Consider the following 16,170-nt stretch of genomic DNA (forward strand, 5'->3'; position numbering starts at 1 on the left):
GGAGTAGCGACTCAATGTAGTAGTTTATTCTGGTGCCTCAAGCCAAATGTTTATTTCAGGAAAATAACTTTTTCCTGGTCGAATAGAATCCGTCTGGCCAAATAGCAGAACAATATTTGTCTTTCGTCAAATACTATTATTCCACAAATTTAAATGAAATTTGCCAAATGCTTCTCAAATGTTGAATGATCGTAAAAAAGGGCTACAAATATGAGTTTATATTGAAAACAAGTTGGTTGTTGCGTTATGTCACTATAATATGATGATGAGTAAGAAGTTGTAGTTGCTCCCAACTCCAACTTTTTTTGTAAATAGAAAGCTTTGATTCAATGGCACCTACAAAGGTCTTCATCAATATCCAAAACATCGCCAATACATATCAATAAAAGTTTTTTTTAAAACAAACATTTTGTTCTTACTCACCCTAGCAATACACTTATTACTTGTGGTGGAACGGATATCCGGCAAAATCACTCCGTTTTGAAAAATCACTTTCAGTTCTTGAGAAATACATTTTTGAAATAATCGACAATTTTTTCGAATTTTCCTATAAAATCCCGTTCTTGGAATAAGAGTATGAAAATTTCCCAAAGTGTTAACAAAAGTGTCCTCTTTCCAATGAACCAACCCGTTTTGAAAAAAACTTTTAGTTTTTGTGAAAACAATATTTGAAGTTTTGATAAAATTTTCGATGTTGCAATTTTCATCGATTACTTGCAAAATTCGCTATAAAATTTATTTCTTGAAGGATCCTTGTGGAAATATCACCAATTATTAATTAAAGTATCCTCTTTTTAATGCAACAAGCCGTTTTGAAAAATCACTTTTAGTTCTTGAGAAATAAATTTTTGAAATGATCGACAATTTTTTCGAATTTTTCAATTTTCGCATATTAAGTTTTAAAAATTCGTATAAAATCCAGTTCTTGGAATATGCGTATGAAAATTTCCCAAAGTGTTAATAAGAGTGGCCTCTTTCCAATGAACCAATCCGTTTTGAAAAATAGCTTTTAGTTTTTGAGAAAACAATATTTGAAGTTTTGATCAAATTAACGATGTTGCAATTTCCATCGATAATCTTCAAAATTCGCTATAAAATTAATTTCTTGAAGGATCCTTGTGGAAATATCACCAGTTATTAATTAAAGTATACTCTTTATAATGCAAAAAGGCCGTTTTGAAAAATCGCTTTTAGTTTTTAAGAAATAAATTTTTGAAATGATCGAAAATTTTTTTCAAATTTTGCAGTTTTCGCCGATTAATGTTTAAAAATTCGTATAAAATCCATTTCCTGGAATATGAGTATGAAGATTTCCCAAAGTGTTAATAAGAGTGGCCTCTTTTCAATGAACCAACCCGTTTTGAAAAATAACTTTTAGTTTTTGAGAGAACAATATTTGAAGTTTTGATAAAATTTACGATGTTGCAATTTTCATCGCTAATCTTCAAAATTCGCTATAAAATTAATTTCTTGAAGGATCCTTGTGGAAATATCACCAATTATTAATTAAAGTATCCTCTTTTTAATGCAACAAGCCGTTTTGAAAAATCACTTTTAGTTCTTGAGAAATAAATTTTTGAAATAATCGACAATTTTTTCGAATTTTGCAATTTTCGCCGATTAAGTTTTAAAAATTCGTATAAAATCCAGTTCTTGGAATATGAGTATGAAAATTTTCCAAAGTGTTAATAAGAGTGGCCTCTTTCCAATAAACCAACCCATTTTGAAAAATAACTTTTACTTTTTGAGAAAATAATATTTGAAGTTTTGATAAAATTTTCGATATTGCAATTTTCATTGATAATCTTCAAAATTCGCTATAAAGTTAATTTCTGGAAGGATCCTTGTGGAAATATCACCAATTATTAATTAAAGTACCCTCTTCTTAATGCAAAAAGCCGTTTTGAAAAATCGCTTTTAGTTTTTGAGAAATAAATTTTTGAAATAATCGACAATTTTTTCGAATTTTGCAACTTTCGCCGATTAAGTTTTAAAAATTCGTATAAAATCCAGTTCTTGGAATATGAGTATGAAAATTTTCCAAAGTGTTAATAAGAGTGGCCTCTTTCCAATAAACCAACCCATTTTGAAAAATAACTTTTACTTTTTGAGAAAATAATATTTGAAGTTTTGATAAAATTTTCGATGTTGCAATTTTCATCGATAATTTTCAAAATTCGCTATAAAATTTATTTCTTGAAGGATCCTTGTGGAAATATCACCAATTATTAATTAAAGTATCCTCTTTTTAATGCAACAAGCCGTTTTGAAAAATCGCTTTTAGTTTTTGAGAGATAAATTTTCGAAATGATCGACAATTTTTTCGAATTTTGCAATTTTCGCAGATTAAGTTTTAAAAATTCGTATAAAATCCATTGCTTGGAATATGAGTATGAAAATTTCCCGAAGTGTTAATAAAACTGTCGTCTTTCCAATGAACCAACCCGTTTTGGAAAATAACTTTTAGTTTTTGAGAAAATAATATTTGAAGTTTTGATAAAATTTTTGATGTTGCAATTTTCATCGATAATTTTCAAAATTCGCTATAAAATTAATTTCTTTAAGGATTCTTGTGGAAATATCACCAATTATTAATTAAAGTATCCTCTTTATAATGCAAAAAGCCGTTTTGAAAAATAACGTTTAGTTTTTGAGAAAATAATATTTGAAGTTTTGATAAAATTTTTGATGTTGCAGAATTAACTGATATTGATTTGTCACAATTCACTTCAACCGGCTGATGTTCTCAAACGTATAGTTATATTACAAAGACAGGAAATAAGGCCTCTCATTATGTGTTTAGATTGACGAAATCTTAGCGTTAACAAATCAGTTTTATTTTTTAACAAAAAAGTATCGTAATTGATAAATTGGTATTAAAATTTTTTCGTATCCAATTGTATCAAACTATCTGCCAAAGAGTATACCCACTAAATCCTTTCAAAACCTTGAATAAAACTCTTACAATATGTATAAAGTCCTAAGATACCTTAATAAGGAACTAATTAAGAGTATTAATCCTATTTAGACTTAGTGTCGTTGAGAAGCTGCGCTTGCCGAGTTTGTGCCGAGATTATGAAGCAATATTAAGCTCTGTGGGTCATTTTAATGTAGAAATGAATTCTACCTTGAGCATTTCCATCTGCATCAAATAAATCAAATCATTGATTTGCCACTCCGTTTGACACCTAGCTAATCATCTCTCATTGATTATATTACTGCTGATGTTGCTGCATTTATTGAAACTTAAGCAAAGTGCATAATATGTTCTGATCACACATTGGCTTATTTCTGAGTGGTTCACATCGGCCTTGGGTTGCTAATAATATTAAGCTACAAGTAAACCTTCGAAGTTGAATATATTGTAGGTTCAGGGCCCTTAATTTGATAAACTCTTCAATCAAACATGAGAAAAAGTCTACCTGGACTACCCCTTTTGATTGCAAGAATCCACGAGACCTTTACTGCTTTCATATACTTAAAGGAGGTAACTGAACTTTATCTTACTCTCTTACCGTATATCATTTAACAATGACAGTTTCAAGCATATCTTTATTATCCACGCGAACTTCAGTGTTTTTATACGATGACAGGTAAGTTCACATTTTGTAATTAAAATGAAGGATTTATGTGGACATTGAACATTAGATACATCAAAACTAAATGGTATTTATCTACCTTTCTAAAAACAGCTTAAATGTTGTATTGATAAACAAAGGTCTTTTCCCTTAAATAAAGGAAATCAATAATATCTTAAACAAACTTGGGTGCAGTATGCAACAAGACTTGATAAAATACAACTATTACATTAAACTATCATTTTGGGAATAAAATAGCAAAAAAAGAGAAAAACCTACATTGGTAGTAATTACAGAGGAGGCATCATGTTACTTAGTTTCGTATATTATTTCAAATCCACTACCATAAATATAACAAAACCATGGTCTGATCCAAATAATTCAGTCCATATTCGTATTCAGCTACCCCTTAGTTATTAACTATTGTTAACAATTGGAACGAAAGGATTGAAGTTAGATTTCAATATATGATCTGCTATAAGTTATAGTTGTTATTCAATAAATTAAGTAATAACATTTTCTGAAATTATTATATTATCATATTTTCTCTTTTTGTAGCCTCAGGTAACAAAACCAGCAATAGGCCAAAAACCCCAAATATCACCAAAACCACGTTTTGCCGATACAATAGAAATGACATTACCACCAGATAGATCGCCTCAATCAACGTGGCCCTTAAAAAATCGAATTATCACAACGGAAACGGTCAAAAAATCCGTTTCCGATACTAAACCAACAACAATTGGTTACAATAATGTTTCGGTTAATTCAAAATCGTACATAGATCAGGTCGATTTGGAAGAAAAACGATTAATAAACGCATTAAAAAACGGAGACGTTTTGAATGATATTGAACTTCCTCAACATTCTAAACAGAAGGAGAATAATCAGCAACAGCAGCACGAAGTGGCTACCAAATGGGGTGTGAGGAGTACTCGAAGACCGGAACAGCAAGTTCCACATCCTGAATTGACCAGTACCCAACGACAACATCTCCGGCAAACTGCAGGAAATCCTGTTCGACCTTTCTTAACGAGAGGTTCCGTAGCGGAAAGAGTTCTTATTTTTGAAAGATGTCCGAGTGATTTATTGTTGGATAAAAGAGTAAGAACGACACCGGTTACACCGCAAATACCAAAACCACAGGTAAAAATTCTTTTGTTTGCTTTTGAAATATCTGATTTTATAACGAAAACAAATTAAAATCAGTGAGGCCGCGTTATATAGGCACGCGTGGAATGCACCCGGGTTTGTTTACAATTAAGTCAAAACGCGCCTCGGGAGTGTTATGACAGTTCCCCGGGTTCCCTCCTCGGGTGCGCAATCTGGTACAAGGCTCGTCAGGTTACATCACGCCTTTTCATCTCCAGAAATGCGGCCTTCAACGGATTGCGCATTGTGTATTGTCTCTTACATAATCATACGCAATATGTGAATCAAAGTTTTATTCACAAATTTTTTATTGTTTTAAATTTAAAATGAATTAAAAAAATAATAAATTTTAAAAGTTCTAATATATACCGTAAATATTAATTATAAGTATAGTATAAGTTCGATATAGCGGTCTAATACGGGGAAGGAAGTGTCCGTTATAGCCAAAAATTTGTTATATGAAAAATTTTAATTTGCACTTTATAACATAACTAAAACTAGAACTAGCACTAGCATTAGAACCAACACTAGACTTAGAATTAGGAACACTCGGGTTTAGCCGAGCGTCTCTTAAGATGGATAAACCTGAATGTTTCTAATTCTATGTATAGTGTTAGTTCTACATTTGGTTCAATAAAAATATATAACAATTTAACGCTGAATAACAATTAAAACTAGAACTAACACTAGACCTAGAACTAGAAACATTCGGGTTTAGCCGTGCGTCTCTTAAGACGGCTAAATCCGAATGGTTCTAGTTCTAGATCTAGTGTTAGTTCTAATGATATAAAACTAGAACTAACACTAGACACAGAACTAGAAACATTTCGGTTTAGCCGTCTTATAGAACTAAAACTCAGACGGATGTTGTTCAATGAAAAATATACAACATAGCTGCATAACAACTAAAACTAGAACTAACACTAGCATTAGAACTGAAACTAGACCTAAAACTACACTCAGGTGCAAAAAAAAACGCAATAAGCTAATATTTGGTAAAGTTTGAAATGTGATAACTTTTTTACTTTTCGTTCAATTTTCATTATTTTTTCAGAAAATTGTAGATAAAAATGTCGAATTTCATGTTCAATATTCAGTCTTTTGTTAAATGCTGGTCATTTAGTCAGGTTAATTGAAACGTCGTTTTAGAATCCTAATTTTAAAACACCCTGTGGCATAATTTAGTGTATAAATGGTTTCAAAATTATAATTTTTGTTAACAACCATTCGTTCCCTACATTTTGTTTTTTTGGTTCATGTCTCTAAGTGCATACGTTCATTTTTAAGAGCGAAATGAATTTGTCACTAACAATTTACTTAAGATACGTTACTTTTTAATAAGGTGGCTTTGCTCATTGTTATTTTAATGACAATTGGACAGTGATTTTTTGTACAGAAGATTAGTACCATGGTTTTAAGTGCTGAAAATTGCGCTAAAGCTGTTGCTCTTGTTGAAGATGGGCGTAATTATGAACATGTTGCAAGAATCCTTTATGTTCATCGCTCCACTATTAAAAGAGTGGTAGAACGTTTTATACAAACTGGAAGGAATAACAGAGGGGCAGGAAGCGGTAGAAAACGAAAAACCACTGTTGTTGATGACAGATTTATACGTGTTATAGCTTTGCGGAATCGTCATTTAACGTCAGTACAGACGAAAAATGAGCTTCGATAGGTCTGAGGTACAAATGCGAGGGCGTGAACAATTTGCCGAAGACTAAATGAATCTGGGTTGAAAGCTTGCAGACCAGCAGTTGGACCCAAATTGCTTCCGCATGGCTAGACTACAATTTACCACCGAACACTTACATTGGGATTCGAGGCCTTGAGAATCCAGGTTCTGCTTACGTTCTCTAGATGGGCGGAAAAGAGTGTGGAGAAGAAATGGAGAAAGGTTTGCGGAATGCACATTCAGTCCCCGTCTGAGCTATGGAGGTAGTTCAATAATGATGTGTTTACCAAACATTAACTTGTTACGTTTTTTTGCACCTGAGTGTATAAACATTTTGGGTTTAGCCGTCTTAAGAGACGTAAGTACAGCTATACCCGAATGTTCCTAGGTCTAGTGTTAGTTCCACTATTAGTTCAATAAAAATATATACAGGGTGTTTCATAATATATGCGCAGGACTTCAGGATGTGATAGCTTGTCTAAAAATTTGAAAAAAAGTTTCTATCAACTTACCCTCTAAAATGCATCATTTTCAAGATACAGGGTGTAGAAGTTAATTTTAAAAAAATCGTTTTTTGCGAATATCTCTGGAATCGTTTATCGTACAACTTTCGTAAGCATTTTCTACTCATAATAAGTTGTTTTGTGCGAGAAAAAAATTTTTTAAAGTCATAATTAGTGAAGATTTTAAAGGGGTAGTGGTTGTTTTTCTCCCTAACTTCTACGCCGCTGGAAAAGGTATGGTTTTGAGACGCCCATTTGAACCGCCAATGTTTTCTACACAAAAAAGGTACTAAAGGTCATAACTGAAACTCCTTCTATGAAATAAAAATTTTATTTTAATAAAACATTAGAACAAGTAACAAAAGCAAACCTTAACTTCATAATTACATAATTAAAAAAACAATTACAAATCATACACAGTTAAATTAAATGTTGGAAATGTCCGCCGTTAGCTTCAAAGCACGCAGCAATTCTTCGCCGCATTGACTGTCTAACACGCAGGAAAATTCTCGGAGTGTTCCGAATTATGTCACAAGATTCAACAATGCGCTCTTTACGCGGTTTTAAGATGGCTCCAAAAGAAAAAATCTAAACAATTAAGTTCGGGAGATTGTGGTGGCCAATTGTGCAGACCTCCTCGATCGATCCAACGGTCTGGGTATTCGTCGTCCAAGTATTGGCGATAAATTACATGTTTTGTCTTACTTGAAGCGGTACATCTTCCGGCAGTTCCGGCAGTACTTCTTTTAGAAGTTGTCGATAATCAGCACCGTTTAATCTGTTCGGTAAAAAATGTGAGCCTATCAAATGATCACCGACGATGGCAGCCCAAACATTTACGGAAAATTGTGGCCTTCTACAATTTCATGTGGATTTTCTTCTGTCCATACAGTACCACTCAAAAGTATATGATAATTTGCTTTTCCCACATAATTTTTTTGAAACTTTATGAAAGCAGACCATTTTTTCACCATAATTTTTGCAATGCATTTCACATGACGTAGACTTGTGTAGAAGAATCCATTTCAACTTTGGGTTATTAAAAAATTATTTATTAAAATACGAAAATACGCTATAAAGCGATGTCAACAAAAATAAATCATAGCTCAAGAAATATCAACATAACAATAGTGAACGGCAATCAGCCATGTAGAGCAACCTAGTACTTGGTTGGGTAACCCATCCTGTTGATCACAGCCTGACATCTGGGCATGGAATTGATCAATGGAGTCGATCTTCACCCACTTCGCCTGCAGCTGTTGGAGCTTTTCGCCGGCGGAAGTGCCCGTCAAGTCTGAATGCCCGTCAATTTGTGTCAAAGAGTGTCCCGCAGTGGTTTCAAGATGTTGAGATCCGGGCTCTGTCTGCACCAGTCCATTACCGCCACTCAACGCTGCGTGATTCAGTTGGACATTCTTGGATGTGTGCTTGGGATCATTGTCTTGCTGAAACAGCCAACACCGATCCATGTTTTTGCGTGCCATGGGAAGCATGTCAGCTTACAGACAGTCCCTGTACTTCTGGCGGGCTATGGTGCTCGTAATGCGAACCAGAGGGCCGGTGATAGCAGCGCTGAAGCACCCCCACACCATGACGGAACCACCGACATGCTTCATCGTGGAAAGTAGGTACTTGGGATCGAAGCGAGTGCCCGAAGGATGGCGTCTACACGATATGCCATCAGTTCCGAATAGCAGGAACTTGCTCTCATCGCTCCACAGGGACGTTTTCCTACTGCTGCCGAGTGTAGTTGAGGGGCGCGTTCGCCTACATCACGCGCGCCTTCCTCTTCTTAGCTGAAATTACCGGACATCGACCAATGTCCTGCATCCTTCGGCATCCCCTTGACCGTCGATATAGACGGTTGGCGCTGCGCAGAACACCACAATTCTCCCCCAATGACCACCGTCGTGAGTCGCGATGCTCTGCACAGCATCGCGCCGTTTCTGTCCTCCAGCCAGGTGGTGATTTGAGGTCTATCATTTTCGTTTCTTCATCACGAAGCAACCAAGTGTCCTCCACGTCTTCAATACCGATGATATCTGCGTGGTGAGCTGCATCTGTGTGCATCCTTATCGAGCAGCCTATATGATGGCCTTCTGTGTCGATTCCGACAAATCTCGTACTCCTTTCTTTTTACTCATTCTTAAGAATAATATTTCATAACTTTCAGAAAATATCACGTGAAAATAACGCGAAACAAAAAATTAAAATAAAAGTTATTTCTAGGCCTGACATCGATTTTCAAAAGAAATTTGTCACACCTCTATGCTTTGGCATATATTGTATCCTCTGGAATATAATAAAATTGTATTCACTCGTTATGCATTGCCTGAAAATTGTGTGAAGATTTGTCCAGTATTAGAAAAGTGATGTAAGAAAAACCAAATTATCATATACTTCTGAGCGGTACTGTATGTGGTTATTGTGAAAATTGAAAATACCATCCTTCGAAAAAGATGCTTCATAGGTAAACAGAACTTCGGCTCGAAACTTGGGATTTTGAGCTATTTTGTCTTGTATCCATGTATAAAAAACCAATCTTGGCAATAAGGCTTGTACTCTTTGGATAAGGTAGGGATACAACAGTTGCCTTTTCAAAATTCTCCAACCGTCGAGTGAGATAGGTTTAAGTTGTGAGCCATTTTTCTGGTACTTGTGGTCAAATTTTCATCAATTTCGTTGAGGACAGCCTCTTCTACTTGGGGATTTGCAACTTCCATAGGCCGCCCATTATCAGCACTATTCCTTTTAAAACTTCCATTTTCCCATAGTCGTTGGTGAATGCGTAGAAACAAGTTATGGTGTGGTACTGGGCGATCAGGATGTCTTTCTTGCTTCTGCCGAATTACCGCACGCCATTCCGTAAAGGTAATACATTTCGAATATTTCAGCGTTTGTGTAATTCATTTTTAATTTTGTAATACAAGTTTACTTTTTGCAGGTACAAGCTAATTGTTATTTTGGCAGGGGGTAGCTTTTTTTATAAAATTTAAAAGTTAGTTGTTAAAAATAAATTATACAATCGCACAAACGCTGAAAGTGCGAAATGCGTTACCTTTATGGTTTATGGTTCCGGAGATATTTGCAAAAAACGATTTTTTTTTATTAAATTTCAACACCCTGTATCTCGAAAATGGTGCATTTTCAGTGCACCATTTTCGAGGGTACGTTGATAGAAACTTTTTTCAAATTTTTGAACAAGCTATCACATCCTGAAGTTCTGCGCATATATTATAAAACAACCTGTATAACAATTTAACGCTGAATATCAATTAAAACTACCGTCCTTTATTTATAAATTGAAAGCAATGAGTTTGAATAATTAATAAAAACTAGAAAAAGCTTTTTATTAAATACATAAAGGCAATTAAAAATTTCCCGATTACGTCGATAAAGTAGAAAACTAAATTCGGATTAATTTTCTTAATGAAGTAAAATAAAGGTTTAGTTTTAAAATTGACCGCAGTACTTTAGTTTATCGATTACGATGCTGTAAAGTCCATTACCAATATTAAAATTTTCAATACGCGCCGTTTAAAAACATATTTACATTTTCTCTCGAATTCCGCACAATCAAGTGTCTATTTACATTTTAAATTTACGAATGCCGCCGTTTGCAAAACAATTCGCTCCTATTACCTCGGCCAAATCATTTTCCCGCTCTTACGTAACCCAAACAATCAATTCGAACCATTGTTCGTATACGGAACAATACGGTGTTCGAAATTAACGTGTTCAAGTCGCACGAGACTTAATTAGAAACATAAAAATCGTTTTTTATGCAATGATTTATCAAAATTTTTAATGAACGTTTTCAATTTTGGGGACGTTTAGATTTACGAGGTTGGTAATGAATTTAAAAAATAAATAATAAATTTTAAATCAAAAAATTTTTAGTGATAATTAATAATAAATTGAAAGTAAAAAACTATATTAATAATTAATTTCGATATTAACAATTAAAGTTAATAAATAATGTTCGAATTTACTACAGTGAATGTAGTGACAATTTAATTTTAAAAATGTAAACAAAAAAAAATAGGTTAGGTTTTATGTCAAATTTTTTTAACCAAACAAATCATTTTCTTGATATTTTAGCCTTTACCAAAACAACAGTTGATTCTTCCACACACAACTCTTCAAAGGCACGTAAAAGCCAACAGAAACGTGCACATACCAAGATTTTACTTTCCATTGGGAAAACCTGGCCCCCCGAGTCAAATCGAAACGATTAAAGCAAAAGTATCCGCGGCATTTTCTACCATTTCGGGTAACGATAGCAGGGCTTCGAGAGAAAATTTCGGAACAATAACAACGGCTTGTCAGCTTCCATTATATTGGAAGACACCTCTATATCTCGCTGCTTGTGCTGATAAAGGAACATGTACTTTAGAACAGTTCGTAACAATGTGGACAAAGTAAATGTTTTGTTTAAAAAAATTTCTTGTAATTACTTTAATTTTTTTAGTATGGCAAATACTTGTCATGATTCGGCTTCGAGATTTGTATACATTTTAACGAGGGGTAGAAGAAACTTTTTGAGTCCAGAAGATTTTATACCGTTAGTTCAAGATGTAGTTGAAACTCATCCAGGTTTAACCTTTTTAAAAGAAGCCACAGAGTTTCATTCGCGATATGTTCACACAGTGATTGCAAGGATTTTTTATAACGTAAACAGATCATGGTCTGGAAAGATAACAATACCAGAAATAAGACGATCAAATCTATTAAACGTCATTCAAATGTTAGAAGACGAAGAAGATATCAACCAAATCACCCAGTATTTTAGCTACGAACATTTCTACGTTATCTATTGCAAATTTTGGGAATTGGATCGAGATCATGATTTATTTATTGATAAGCAGGATTTAACTAGACACAATGATCATGGTAAAAATAATCAAAATCTTTTTTTTTTTCTTATAAAATTATTAATTTCGATTATTTTAAAGCACTTTCAAAAAGGATCGTTGATCGGATTTTTAGCGGTTGCGTTACGAGAGGTCAAAGAAAATCCCAACACGATGAAAAGTTATCGTATTGTGAGTTTGTTTGGTTTTTGCTTAGCGAAGAAGACAAAAGACATCCAACCGCTATTGAATATTGGTTTAGATGTATGGATTTGGACGGTGATGGATTCTTATCGATGTATGAGTTGGAATATTTTTATGAAGAGCAAATGCACCGAATGGAATTGATTGGAATTGAAACTTTGCCATTTGAAGTAAGGCTGAGTAATTATTATTTGTGCACTTTAATTTTAACATTGTTCAATGCACGAATTAATTTTATTTTATATCAGAAAAATTTCTTAATATAATTACCTTATCTGTAGACTCCTTCATCACTCCTCTCCAATCTCCTTATTTCCAGCCTCCACGTCGTGTAGCCAAGGTCTGCGCAGTCATCCCGGAAGTCGTGGGCCGTTTCTGCTGATATGCTCTTCTTACCGTCCTCTCCTCCGTCATTTAAGTCTTAAGTAGTCTGGTCTTCCTTCCTTCGACTGCAAGTGATGGCACATGATATAATTGGAAGTGCACCTGGGCTACTCACCCCACAATTTGAAAATCAGCTTGTGGTTTACACTGACAAACCATTAATTACCACAGTCTTTTTCACCAAAAAAAAAACCCACGTCAGATACTATATCTGCGTTCCATAACTCATTTCTCATCAGGTACATTAAAGGAGACTCCAACATTGTAACGAACACGTTGTCCAGAATAAATATTGAATCTCTAAATTCACAGTACCCAGACGAACAATCCAGATTGTCTATAAATCCTACCCCTTTCCCATCCATCTCCTCCCAAACGCCTTCTCCCTCAGCAACTGCTTCCAGTCCATCACTTCCTCACTCAACTCATCACACTCTACCAGAAGATGATGTACACAGTAAACACTTCTTGTATGTATAGTATGGGGAGTGCGTATTCTATACGTATTCTGGGCGTGCTATGCATTCTGGGTTCGCCCCTGTCAGGTGCCGCTCAAAGATACCACTCACTCGCTAACCCCCTCGAACCAAGGTAGAGCAGAGAGCTGGTCATCAACCCTTGGTCCCACGAGGTGTAGGCTCAAGAGCGCTGACGCGCATTCAACCATGTGTTCAAACCCCTTACACACATGTGTGATTACGACAACCAGAGGTGAACGACTGGTTGCCGGGACCGACGGCTTAACGTCCCCTCCGAAGGACGGGTGGGCGGCTTGGTGAAAATGTTTAAACCGGTGGTCGAACCCGGAGCGTCTGCGTGTCCACCCGAGAGTTTAACCGCTGAGTCACCACCCAACCTCAAAGTAAACACTTCTTATTTTCCATCCAATATCTTTTGACCCTCTCTTCGTTACCACACCTAAATCCGGCCACCAACCTCTTCCCCTCCGCCATCAAGTACTTCCGTAGCCCCTCTGTTACAATCTTCCTGTATTTTGGGTTATATTTACTCTCCCTTATTTCAGTCTTCCTTGCATTCCCACATCCCTATCCCTGTCCTCTAGTTCTCTGTAATATCCCACCCTTCTGTAGTGTTTCTCTTCTTTCTCATATACCTTCATTTTTTCTCTAACTATATAATACTCCGGCGTCTCGCCAGCCAACCCCAACACCCACCTCCAGTACCTGGTCTACACAGTCTCTAACAGCCCTTGCTCCTTCCATCCCAATATCTACACTCCATACATCATAACGTTTTTTATCAAGCTCTCAAACATTATCTCGTCCCATCTCCAGACCTGCCCCACAACCTTATTCGCTTTCACTACCATCATTCTAATAAGTCCACCTTCCTTGTTATTCTCTCTAAATATATACCCTAAGTATGTGTACTCCCTCACTTCCTCAATCGTCTTCCCCTCCCGTCTCTAATCCTAAGTCTTCCTTCTACCTCCCTTACAAAACTTCATTATTTTCGTTTTGTCTACGTTCACCTCCAAGTCCTAAAATACCCTTCCAGAGACCGCATCATTGCCCTCATCTCACCTACTTCCCTCCAAGTCGTCACCATTCGCCAGTACTTGTGATCACCCCCTCCTCCATCAGTCCTCGGCCAGTCTGTTTTCTAAGTCTGCAGTGTAGAAAGCAAACAGGGCGGGACTAAGCAGACATCACTGCCTCAGTCCCCTTGTCTTTCAAAACTTTTCGCTTAGTTCTTCCCGCACCTTTATTTTGGCTACCGTTTCCGCTTCTTCCCGAAATCTCTCTTCTCCCCATCTCCTCCCATGACTTCCTTCTATTTACCATGTGAAACGCTGGCTTTAAATCTATAGAGTATAAAGCTTCCCTCCATTTCGATCCAGCTGTCTGACCACCAGGTGTTTCAATGTACACGTTGTCTCTCGCTCCACTTCTATTTCTAAACCCTGCCTAGCTATCTACCAGGAATTCCCTCTCCTCTATCTTTCGCTCTAGTCTCGCGAGCAGTACCTTCGCGTAAATCTTGTACGTCGTATTCAGTAAGCTGATACCTCTTTAATTTTTCACGATCCGTTTCCTTCCCTTGTTTGTATGTATGTAGTTTCACGTGGGGGTGAGTCTCTTCACAGCACTTAGGCCCAAGCGGGCCCTTTGTACATCCCCACAATTACTGTTCATTCAAGGGTCAGAAAACAAGCCCAATCTTTTCATGAACGTTAATATAGAACAGAAAGGTATGTTCCTTATATCCGAAATTTGGAGCCATGGTACTCCGAAAATGGGTTCTCTTAAGTACGCGAGGTTGGGACAGTCACAAAAAATATGACTTACTGTACTGGACTTACAATATTGGCCGACAGTGAACGACCGTATCTCAGTCCTTTCTCTACACAGGAGCACATAGTTTGGCTTATTCTCATTAATATAGAGGCCAGCTGTCCTCGACTCTCATTCCATCACCTGTCCACATCGTCTACGTATCCCAGACATTGCGTTGTTCGATTTACTAATATGTTGTATTCCAATGCGTCGTGATGGCCCTTGCCTAAGACACGGCTCACCATAAGCTCTATAGAAATGCTTCCGGTCACCTTTATCACACTCCTAGTGTCTGCCAACGTCATCCTCACCAGTGGATAAACTTTTCCGGTATCGCGAGCATCTGCAGTGTATTGTATAAGTATGCCCTATCCACGCTATCATCTGTCTGTTTGGAATCCACGAAGAGTTGATGCACCGATATATCGGACTTGTAACATTTTTCATATACGGAATCCACACTGACAACCTCCCAAGGCTTGTTCCGAAAAGTCGGAAGTCCGAGTCTGGCCTGAACTATTCCTCTATAGTTGTATAGGGGTATATCAGGGGTATATCATGCACACTGCCTACCTACTAAGCATTTACTCTCGGTCCAATATTTCACCAAGCAGACATGATAGCGCTTTCCCATCATACTGTAAGAGTTTCGCAACTATTTGATCTTCTCCTGGTGCCTTGTGGTTTTTCATACTTTGTATGGCTTCTTCCACTTCAGATTAGATAGGGCTTGTATTTCAAAGTTATTGTCGGCTTCTTGATTTGGTTCGTTCAAGAGGAAAGGAAGGAAATCAAAAGGATCCCCGATAATCTTGCCGTTCTTGCTCTCAATCATCTCTGCCCCGACCTAAACCCTCTTTTTTCTCCTTTATCCTACCATACATCTGTCTTATTCTCTCCTCTGGGCCATCAATTTCCTCTATCTTCCCGCGCTTCTACTCTCTCCTCGTTCTGCTCACTATGTGGGTTGCTTGTATCCTCGCTCGTACAAACTCCTGCACCACCACTCTGGTTTCCCTTTGCATCATCCTTTTCCTTGTTTCAGTTCTTATATCGATGGCTTCAGCACACTTTTGGTCAAACCATACTCGTCTGTCTCTTTTTTTCTTATATCCAACTGTTTCCTCTGTATGTATTGCTTTCCTCTTTAAATCACTTACCCTTTTTAAAGTTTTTGTTCATTAATCTCGATCATATTCCAACTTACCAAACCTCCTCATTTATTTATTTAATTAATATGAAATGTAAAATAAAAATTTGTTGTTATGAAATACAGTTTTTAGAATTTTTAATATAAACATGTTATATTGTTGAAATGATTTTTGTAGGACTGTTTGTGTCAAATGCTAGATATGGTAAAACCAAAAACAACAGGCAAAATCACATTGAGCGACCTGAAAAAGTGCAAAATGACTCCCATTTTCTTTGACACCTTCTTTAACTTAGAAAAATACCTGGATCACGAACAAAGAGATCCTTTTGCTTCCCAAAGAGATCACGATTTAGATGGACAAGAGGTAAATTTCT

At 36.2% G+C, this 16,170-nt stretch overlaps 1 protein-coding gene across 2 annotated transcripts in view; it reads left to right on the forward strand.

The window, feature by feature from the left end:
- The window catches only part of LOC111416952 (serine/threonine-protein phosphatase 2A regulatory subunit B'' subunit alpha-like), a 52,916-nt gene that overhangs the window by 34,819 nt on the left and 1,927 nt on the right, over positions 1-16,170 (forward strand). For both annotated transcript variants that reach the window (XM_023049084.2, XM_023049090.2), the window contains exons 4-8: positions 4,137-4,724; positions 11,007-11,326; positions 11,377-11,798; positions 11,861-12,132; positions 15,972-16,160. In XM_023049084.2, the coding sequence (XP_022904852.2) occupies positions 4,137-4,724; positions 11,007-11,326; positions 11,377-11,798; positions 11,861-12,132; positions 15,972-16,160 (1,791 nt within the window). The remainder of the gene's footprint in view (positions 1-4,136; positions 4,725-11,006; positions 11,327-11,376; positions 11,799-11,860; positions 12,133-15,971; positions 16,161-16,170) is intronic.

This window comes from Onthophagus taurus, chromosome 6 (genome assembly GCF_036711975.1).
Source record: "Onthophagus taurus isolate NC chromosome 6, IU_Otau_3.0, whole genome shotgun sequence".
In the NCBI taxonomy this organism is placed as follows: domain Eukaryota; kingdom Metazoa; phylum Arthropoda; class Insecta; order Coleoptera; family Scarabaeidae; genus Onthophagus; species Onthophagus taurus.